Below are 9,999 nucleotides of genomic sequence, written 5' to 3'. Positions count from 1 at the left end.
ATTAAGTATATGGTAGAATCCAGAGTTTTCTAATTAAATCTGAACTGACCGGTAGCAACAGCCTATACTTTTATGTTTAAACTAGACCTTCCTGTCAAATTCCCCATCTTTCATCACGGGAGTAGCACAACTTAACCCTTTAACTTCACATTTCCTTATAAATTAGCTCATAGGGTTTGATGTCAGATCAGGTAAAAGACTTCTTCCTGACAAGTTTGAGTATTCTCATTACCTGGATGATGAATGGATTTTGTAGGGAGAAGTAACAAGTTAATCACCTCTGGGAGTCAAAGGGTTAACCAGCCTGGGTTGGCTTTATCACATTTATAACTATCCACGAAGGTTGTTGGAGTTCTAGTTCCTACAGCTGTCACGAAACGGTACCGCCATCCCTCGGAGAGTTGTGTGTCACAGAACACTGGATCATTTAGCGGTGTATCGTCAATGGAATTTCTGATCCTCACTCTTCTTCATAACCCGGATCGGCTACAAATTTAAGTATTAATTTTAAAATAATTGTAATTATTGCACTTAAGAATAAATGTTCTTTTAAACGTTTTTTAAGTCTGATATATATGTTATTTGCCGGCTGGGAGGTCCGTATGGTGAAAAACTGTGACCGAGGTCTTGAAAATACTGCCCGAGGCCGTAGGCCGAGGGCAGCACTTTCAAGACCGAGGTCACAGTTTTTCACTATACGGACCGACCCTTAGCCGGTAAATAACATATTTTTTTTTTTAAACTTGACGAAATTCTTTTCGAAAGAACCCGAATGATTTAGGGCTGTAAATACGGCAAGATCTTCTATAAACTGAACAATTTTTGAGCGAGTAAATGATAGTTAAAATAGAGGTGATGCAAATTAAAGAGAGATGCCTCACCGAAACAAACTTTGAAACATTATTTTTACAAGTATCTGTCACAATCTGACACCTGTCAATTAGAGAGCGCGTAAGAAAAGAAAAAGCGCAAGAACATTTGAAAAACAACGAAACCAGTTTGGCAAGAACTGTCACACATGCCAATGTTTTATTCAAAAACACTCAATGATCTAAAGGAAAGTATTATTCACTCTCATCGACGATTCATTAATGTACGAATATTTACCTCTGTTCACTAAGTAAACGGCGAGGAAAGTAATTGTGAGTAAATTCAAATTTTTTATTTTGAAGTTGTGAGAGTTTGCTTGTTAGTTTGCTGCAATGGCGTTTGTAAATCTGGTCTTTCCTCCACAAAAACTAAATTCGAATGGCACACTCCAATGAGACACAAGGGGATTTAATGCGGCCTTTTCTCAATAAATTTCTTCAGTTTCTGTAGTACAATTTACGGTACAAATGTCTAAATTGAACAGACTCGGAAAGACTCACCGAGAGCATACATTTGTTGTAAAACTGAATTTAAAACTTTGTTCGCTCTTTTAACACGAACAAATTGTTTGAGAAAATTCAGATATTAAATGAATGAAGTTCCTTCGTTCAGTTTAACTGTAACCAAATACCTCACGTTTTAACTTTCTAGATACTTTTTGTGAACGATTAAAATTAATTGCAGACGGTTTTTGGGCCGCCAGTCAACCAACGTAATGACACTATTGCTTAAACAAATTCTTTCTGAAACCAATATTTTTCTGTCAACCACAGTGATTTGAGAGAGAGAAAAGAGAGGATTCACAAGTTATTTATCGGCTTGAGGTAGTGACCGACGTGTTTGCTTAAAAATACTTTTGGTTTCAGAATGAACTTGTATAAACAATAGTGTCATTACGTTGGTTGACAAGCGGCCTAAAAACCGTCTGCAATTAATTTTAATCGTTCACAAAAAGTACCTAGAAAGTTAAAACGTGAAGTATTTGGTTACAGTTAAACTGAACGATGGAACTTTCATTCATTGAATATCTGAATTTTCTCGAGCAATTTGTTCATAGTAAAAAAAAGCGAGCGAAGTTTTAATTTAAGTTCTACAACAAATATACGCTCCTGGTGAGTTTTTCCAATTCCGTTCAGTTTGGACAATTGTACCTTAAATTGCACAACAGAAATTGAAGGAATTGAGAAAAGGCTGCATTAAATTTCCTTGTGTCTCGTTGGAGTGTGCCGTTCGAATTTAGTTTTTGTGAAGGAAAGATCAGAGTTAAACACGCCATTACAGCAAACAAACGAGCAAACTCCCACAACTTCAAAATAAAAAAATGAATTTACTCACAATTACTTTCCTCGCCGTTTACTTAATGAACAGAGGTAAATCTTCGCACATGAATGAATGGTCGATGAGAGTAAATAATACTTTCCGTTAGATCATTAACTGATTTTTAAGAAAACATTGTCGTGACAGTCCTTGCCAAACTAGTTCTGTTGGTTTTCAAATGTTCCTACGATTTTTTTTTCTTGCGCGCTCTCTAATTGACAGGTGTCAGATTGCGACAGATACTTGTAAAAATAATGTTTCAAAGTTTGTTTGGAAGCCTTTTAAATCACCTTTATCGTTACGGAAATGAAAATGTTTCGCTGAGGCATCTCTCTTAAATTTGCATCACCTCTATTTTAACTACCATTTACTCACTCAAAAATTGTTCAGTTTATGGAAGATCTTGCCGTATTTACGGCCATAAGTCATTCGGGTTCTTTCGGAAAGAATTTCGTCAAGTTTAAAAACAATAAATATGTTATTTACCGGCTAAGGGTCGGTCCGTATGGTGAAAAACTGTGACCTCGGTCTTGAAAATGCTGCCCTCGGCCTACGGCCTCGGGCAGTATTTTCAAGACCTCGGTCACAGTTTTTCACCATACGGACCTCCCAGCCGGCAAATAACATATATTTATTGCCCGGGATATGTTGATAACGAGTCGATTGTATCGTTTAATTTTACCTTGGAGATACCAATTCTGTGGGATTTCTTGAAAAGATCTTTTCTATCAAATAATTGACTAAAGGGAGAATTGATCAACGCATTTGTTTCTCTCAGAAATTCGTCTTCATAAATTCTAAAGGAAAGCTCATTAAAAAAGTCGAGATTATTATCCAATCAAACCTAGATAATATTAATATATTTAAAAGGTACCAGATGGCGATTTATGTCTCACTAAAGGAAAGAGATATCTCAACAGATCAATCTCTTACTTCCTAAAGTTCGGAAACTTTCCGAAGATTATCGATTATTCACCCGAAGGAATATGATGAACTTTGCACTTCAACAACACTAGCGACAGTACCTTTAACAACAACAAAAAGATAAAGTGGAACCGGTTTTGTTTACTGACATCTGGAAAGTGATAATTCATTATTACGTGTAGAGAATTTGAATAGTACGCGATAAGAGGGTTTGGCCTTTGGGAAAGTCAATTTATATTTTCTAAAGTGTAACAAAGACATGCAAAGCTCTGATAAACTTAGGCGTGCTATTTTCCATAGGCTCATTGTCAGTTATAACTAAAGCAACCAGAGTAACAGATCATGTCTTACCTTTACTGGTTACATCCACATAAATAAGCCTGAAAAGGTTGTTAAATTAGGTTTTAACTGGTCGTTATTTGGAACCTCTTTTTGGTGTTGTTTTGCCTTTTGTTAGAATGGCTGGTGTAAAAGCTACTTGCGTAGACATTATTGAGATTTTCCCCATTTCACCCAACACACTTTCCTACAAGATTCACCTGTTAAGGTATGATTTATTCGAAATAAGGAATACTATACTCCTACAATTTTAAACCATTTAATTAAACAACGTGTAATAATTCTTTCGTAGGAACTACTCCTATAGGCAATACAATAATTGTCATTTAAAAACTTACTTAACCCCACTATAAAGACTCACTATTGCCTCCAAATCTCCTCAAAATACGCAATCTTTGGAATATATCACAGTACCGAGCTATCTTTTGATAGAGGTTCCAAGATAGTTGGTCTTTTCTGACAAAAGAAACTACTACTCCTAATTGACTGAGTCCTTACATACTATCACAACGTATTTTAAAACATTCCGGAATTCGAGGCTTACAAGAAAACTATTGTGGAAGAAATACATCATAATTACATAGCCTATTGAATGTTCTTGTTTTCCATGCTATGTCATCATAAAGTTTGAGTATCGATTTTGCGCGCAGTGACTTAGAATTCTAGAAATTATTTACAGTCTCTATCCACAACACACCTAAGCTGCTTTAGTTTCTAACGACCTGAGTAAACATTAAGAGTCCAAAACGTTTTGTAATAAGCAAAATACAATGCTCAAATTTGTGCTTAAAACTTACTCAGTGAAGCTCTTCGATTGGAATAAATAGAGATGATATGAAGATTATTTTGAAGCTCACTAATGCCCATATATAGTTGTTGACATTAGCTGGGGGAGAAGCGGGTGGGGGGGGGGGGGGTCTGTTCTAATACTCGGATAAACAACAATTGTTCAGTTGACTCTGATGATGATTTCAGCCGAGGTTATAAAAATGTCAGCCACTATTACTCACTACCTTCAGCCACAATTTTTAATAGTCCTCTCATGTGGAAGATCAAACTACGCGGTCCAATGGTACTCTTGTCTGGAAACTACTCACTGTTTAACATTTACCAAAAAACTGTACATGTGATGTACATGTGCGTGCCAATAAATGGATTTGTGAATCCTTTCACTGTGCAGAATGACTTGCTTATAGCATTTAGTCTGTGCCACAGTAGCGCAGAGGACAATTAGTTACCTTTCGTAGTTTGTAAATAAAGTAGGATCCGCAGTCTTTCACTTTAATGTTTCTTGATTTCTTGCAACAGTATCCACCTCTGCTAAAGCAGACCTCGGAGGAAACCTCACCATCTGCCAATGTGGGGTGACCACTTTTCAGCCAGCCTGATAAGGCTGCACCACATCTATTACCCGGTACGCACTGGGTTGGCATTTTTGTTCCTGCATCTCCCACGAAACGATACCATTTCCCGAATATTAAGGATGAGGATTCGTCGTCACATTTTTCTCCACCATTTGGTGTGTTGTAAGTGCTCTTTCTGTCGGCATCGCTCAGGTTTCTGTAATTATAGCACGGATCGGCTAAAAAATTAAATTTCGGTTAATGCGATATTTTGTATATTTTTCTTTATAAGAAAGCTTAAGGAAAAAAAATTATTACATAAACTTCGGTGTTTAAGAAGGATTTCCTGCCCTGTGAAAAGCCGTAATAGCACGCCTACAATATTATGATAACTTTTTACATTTGTTTAATATCACCAATCAGCTGTGTAAGTTAATAAATGAATGGCAAAGCGTTGACCGTTCTCAATCCAGGGTTGCTTGTCGAGATTTTCTTGGATTATGACTGCTAAAAACACAAAAAAAATTCGTATTTCTTACGGACAATGGCTTTTAAAATTTCCTAGAAGCGGAAGTAAAACTAAATACGAGAAGAAAAATTGAAAGTTACATACTTGACCTGGGCAATGGTATGTTTCCGCAGCTGATAACGAAAATCGACAACTGAAAGATTTGCCACAGGCTGTTTGTGGCCATACACGTGGAAATATTTATTCTTTCGGTAAGGAAAAAGTCAATAACTGCAAATTTTGAGAATTTTGCCATTTCTTTGTCTTGAGCCTTATCGCGCTTTACGACTTTTTTTTTTTTTAGCGGACTGTGAAACCTATAATGTCATTCTTTAGACCCTTCCTCTCAGTAAAGGCCTATTTTGATTATATGATAAACAAAATAATACATGGTTGATAGCAGTTATGGAACTTCTCTTCTCGTGTTCAACTCGATACCAAGAAATTATAGCAGTTTATATTCTTGTGAATGAAAGTGATCCTCGCAATAATGTGCACTACTTAGGCAGTAGTGAAAATAAGGCCTGAAAAAAATTCAGGCCTGTACGGGATTTGAACCCATGACCTCTGCGATACCGGTGTAGCGCTCTACCAACTGAGCTAACAAGCCAACTGGGAGCTGGTAAAAAACCCGTGAAGTGATGAAATAAACGGTTAAGAATATATGAAAGTCCGCAGTTCAAATAAATGACTTTCATATATTCTTAACCGTTTAGTTTATATTCTCTTGCTCGACACCTTACTCGTTCGCTGCTCTCACTCATAAGACAGCGAGTTGAAGAAACACTCGAAGAGAAAGAGAAATTCCGTATCAACACGCTCCCATGTATTATTCTCTACCTATTGAATGAGGACAAATGGCCGAGTTTGTCATACAGCCTCGATGCAAAATCCTTGAATAGTTACCACATACAACAAGTTTTAATGCGTGTCTGTTGCTCGATCTCTCAGGGAATGGGTTTTCATACAACTCTACTAACCACAGAAAAGGTTTCTGATTACTGTAAAGTCAAAAAACTTGGTGATAAGTGCTCCCACAAAAATTGCCTAAAGCTAAAATTATTTGACTGTGAAAAAGTTCTCTGTGTCGTAATGGAATTGTAATATAGTAAATAGTTTTTCTTCGAACTGAGCAGATATACCTGGACAACTTCGTTGGAGCCGATTACTGCTCAAGCAATAGAGGACCTTTTTTCCGTGTTTACATACTCTCATCTGAACACGAGAGGAGGTTGGAAGAATTTGAGGAAATTATGCAAACCCGACACACAGTCGAGGGTTCGCATACCTTTAAAGAAATTTCCCAACCCTCCGAGTGTTTAATTTATCTATGTTTTCCTTATTCTCTTTGCCTGCTTCCTAATTTTAGGTATTTATTCTTCCATTAATTACTATTGAAATGATCTAGCTGGAAGCAAGGGTTTTTAAAGAAAAAATTAAAAAAAAAAAGACTTGAAAGGCACAAAGTCTTGAAAGTAGGGAACAATTTTGTATACAATTTGTGAAAAATCAAGCAATTTTAATCGGCATTGACCTGAAACGTTCCTCGAGTCGTTGCTCTCAAGGTCATAATTTCATCATCAAGATGATATTTAATTTCTCCAATAAAAAGTGGCTAAATTGTACACTAAAATTATGCAATGAAAAAGAGAGGTCACCGTACTCGTTAAAGAGCTAAAGAGCATCGTACCTCTTTGCAGGGTCCATTTATTAAAAAGCAATACCGTCCTCTCAGAATTCCCACGCGCTTATTCGCCTGATTACGTGATTTTTTTACGCAACACAGGATGCCCAGTGCAATACTAAGGAATCTCCTTTAGACTGATCGCAAGATTCAATTTGTTACCGAAAAATGTACCGTGAAATGACGCGCGTAAAAAACTGCCAGTAGAGGCATAAATGGGGTATGTTTCGCCCGTCATTTCTCTCAAACAAGCACGGTGAACTGTCTTTCTTATTGTATCTTCCGAAAAAGACATTGTTAGGGAACATTTAAGGAAAGATTGAAAAAAATATCAGGTAATTTTTTTCTTCTTAGGAATCACCTTAATACGCCAAAATGGGAAAATCTTAACCGCGGTCAACATCGATTTTAGCCAATCAGATTATGCTGGTTGATTGCTTTTAATCCTTTCGAGACACAGCCTCATAATAATTCTATTTACAAGAACATTTATGCGTCATTAACAATAAATAATGGGGCCATTGTTTTCTCTCCTGTAAGACAAAAACCATGCACATCAAGTCTTTAAAAAAAATAAAATATATCTTTCTTTTTCCTTAATGGTTTGTCGAAGGACGTTCAAGCAAACTAAAGGCACTAAAAACTAACGTGATTTGTTACATGGCCAAACAAGAATAGCCATTCACTCAACATTATTGACAGCGAGTTCAGCCAGTACTATCTTTACAAATTTTTTAAGGCATGGATTAAAAGAGACTAACCTTTACAAGTCAAACCATGCCAAATGTATTTAGGATTACAGACGCAACTGTAGGAGCCCTGGTTATTACTGCAGGAGGCGTTCTCATCACAGATGTTCATTTGTGAACACTCGTCGATGTCTGATGGGGATCAAACGCACTACGTTACAGCCCACAATTGGGTGTTAAGATGAAAAATGTTTTGGTTGATCAATATACAATGAACACCTGTACAAAATACTGCAAAACCTAATCTCAAAAGATTTTTGGACAAAGTGAAATAATCCACCATTTCTAATAAGGGTGAATTATGGAGTAGAACTACATTTTAGGATAAATGTTTGACTACTTCTGGCATTATAATTTGAGTTAAAAGGACGTTTTAGATTACTCTCCGCTTTGAATGGCTGGGATTGAAGGAAACTCATTAAAATTACCTGAGCAAGTCTGTCCATCTCCGGTGTATCCAGTGTGGCATGTACATATATGTGATCCAATGGTGTTGGTACAGTTAGCATTCACATGACAAGAAAGATTTTTTGCACATTCGTCAACATCTGAAAAATGAAAGGCTTTCAATCACGATTCTTGGAGTATGATACATGTATAAACCCCCTTATTTTGATCATTAAGTGCGAGAGTTGTCTCCAGAGAGTTGTTGGTCACTATGTTTTATTAAAGAGAAAGCTGGTCAACGAAAATGTTCAGCATTTTGTCATTAGCTTTAAATAGCTGGGACTGTATGCATAGAAATAGGAGCGATGAAGATTGTCTCTCTTCGATCAAAAAGGACTTTTCTGAGCATTGAAGGAAACTTATTAAAATCACCTGAGCAAGTCTGTCCATCTCCAGTGTATCCAGTGTGGCATTTACATACATGTGATCCAATGGTGTTGGTACAGTTGGCATTCACATGACAAGAAAGATTTCGTGCGCATTCGTCGATGTCTGAGAAATGACAGGCTTTCAATCACGATTCTTGGAGTATAAAAACAAACAAACTCACGCAAACTAACATTTCTCAAAGTCATAACGAGGTAATTACCTGTGCAGTTCCGTCCATCTCCGTTAAATCCAAATAAACAGGTGCACACAAAGGATCCATTTGTGTTTCGACAAGTAGCGTTCAGGTGGCAATCGTGAGTTTTTTTTTGGCATTCATCAACATCTGAAAAAATGGGAAAGAAAGGAAAAATTCTGCAACGGTAGTGATTACACGAGTGAGATATACATTGTCTTTTAAACTCTTATGAGATGAAAAAGCATTTCGTTAGTTATCATTGTGACAGATTAATTTTTCATTTAGATTAAACCAAAACTTCCACTGCAACGGAATCTCTCTCTAGACACCATTCCAAACTGTAGCTGGATATCAGTCGCCAAAGATCAGCCTTGGTAGTCTTCCGTTAAGATACGCACTCGATTGCCAAACGTGATATATAAATATGGCGGTTTAAATACTCCAGGATATATTGTGTTCTTATCGGTCTATTCTGTAATTAACCTTTTTCGCAATGTTCTCCTTCGAATCCAGGAGGGCACGAGCATCGATATCCCTTGATTGTGAAACCGGACTGACAAGTTGCATTATTTTGACAATGTGGGTTTTTACCGCAGGCGTTCTGAAAAGAAAAAAGAAAAAAATAACAAAGAAGGAAGATCGATGTATTGAATAATTGATACATGAATGAACGAACTTAAGTTTTGTTAAACGTCGGTTGTTTTCCACGATTCATCACCGAGTTGCTGAATTTGAATTATACCTTATATTTTACCTTTGAGCCTCGATAATAAAAATCAGCATCAGGAATCAGGTCAGTATCATTTTCAAGATGAGTGGCGTTATTCAGTTCACAGATATAAGTGATTCCTCCAGTCTTTGGCTCTTTTTTGAAGTTAGCACTGACGCAGTTGTCGTTCATGTAGCAAAAAAGCTCACAGTGATCCAAGTCTTCGGCGTATTTAGTTTCGATTTTATGGTTCATCAAACGACTTTTAGCAAAGAAGAAGTAATCTGGAAACACCATTGTGCGATCTCGCTCTGAAATAAAGCAATCAAAATATAGTTAGAAAACAATTTTTTTCTTTTCATACAGAAATAAACTCACGATTCGAGTTATTAAGCGTGCAAAATAACACGCTTGGTGAACAAAGAACTGTGATCTCAGTTAAACCATCACTACGAAAAAAAGGAAAAAAATTGATGCTACCTTCATTTGTTGACTTTTGTCTTTCTTTGAACATAAGTATCTAGGACAATTTTCCAAGTTTCAA

At 36.7% G+C, this 9,999-nt stretch overlaps 1 protein-coding gene across 1 annotated transcript; it reads right to left on the bottom strand.

Annotated features, from left to right (window-relative positions):
- Positions 1-3,697: 3,697 nt before the first annotated feature.
- LOC149052761 (pancreatic secretory granule membrane major glycoprotein GP2-like) lies at positions 3,698-8,075 on the bottom strand. The gene is made up of 2 exons (XM_089205573.1): positions 7,747-8,075; positions 3,698-5,032 (listed from the first exon to the last, which is right to left on the bottom strand). Exons 1-2 carry the CDS (start codon positions 7,844-7,846, stop codon positions 4,650-4,652), a joined length of 483 nt encoding a protein of 160 aa, XP_089061699.1. The 5' UTR covers positions 7,847-8,075; the 3' UTR covers positions 3,698-4,649.
- Between the last annotated feature and the right edge of the window lie 1,924 nt (positions 8,076-9,999).

This window comes from Pocillopora damicornis, chromosome 1 (assembly GCF_964200805.1).
Source record: "Pocillopora damicornis chromosome 1, jaPocDami1.2, whole genome shotgun sequence".
NCBI classification, from domain to species: Eukaryota; Metazoa; Cnidaria; class Anthozoa; order Scleractinia; family Pocilloporidae; genus Pocillopora; species Pocillopora damicornis.
Note: the sequence above shows the minus strand (reverse complement) of the source record. Positions and strands in the feature narration are given on the sequence as shown.

Excerpts from the sequence above, each read along its gene's own strand:
- LOC149052761 (XM_089205573.1), bottom strand. The coding sequence starts at position 7,846 with ATGAACATCTGTGATGAGAACGCCTCCTGCAGTAATAACCAGGGCTCC. Across the intron at positions 5,033-7,746 it reads GCATGGTTTGACTTGTAAAG|CCGATCCGTGCTATAATTAC; the intron begins GTTAGTCTCTTT and ends TTAATTTTTTAG.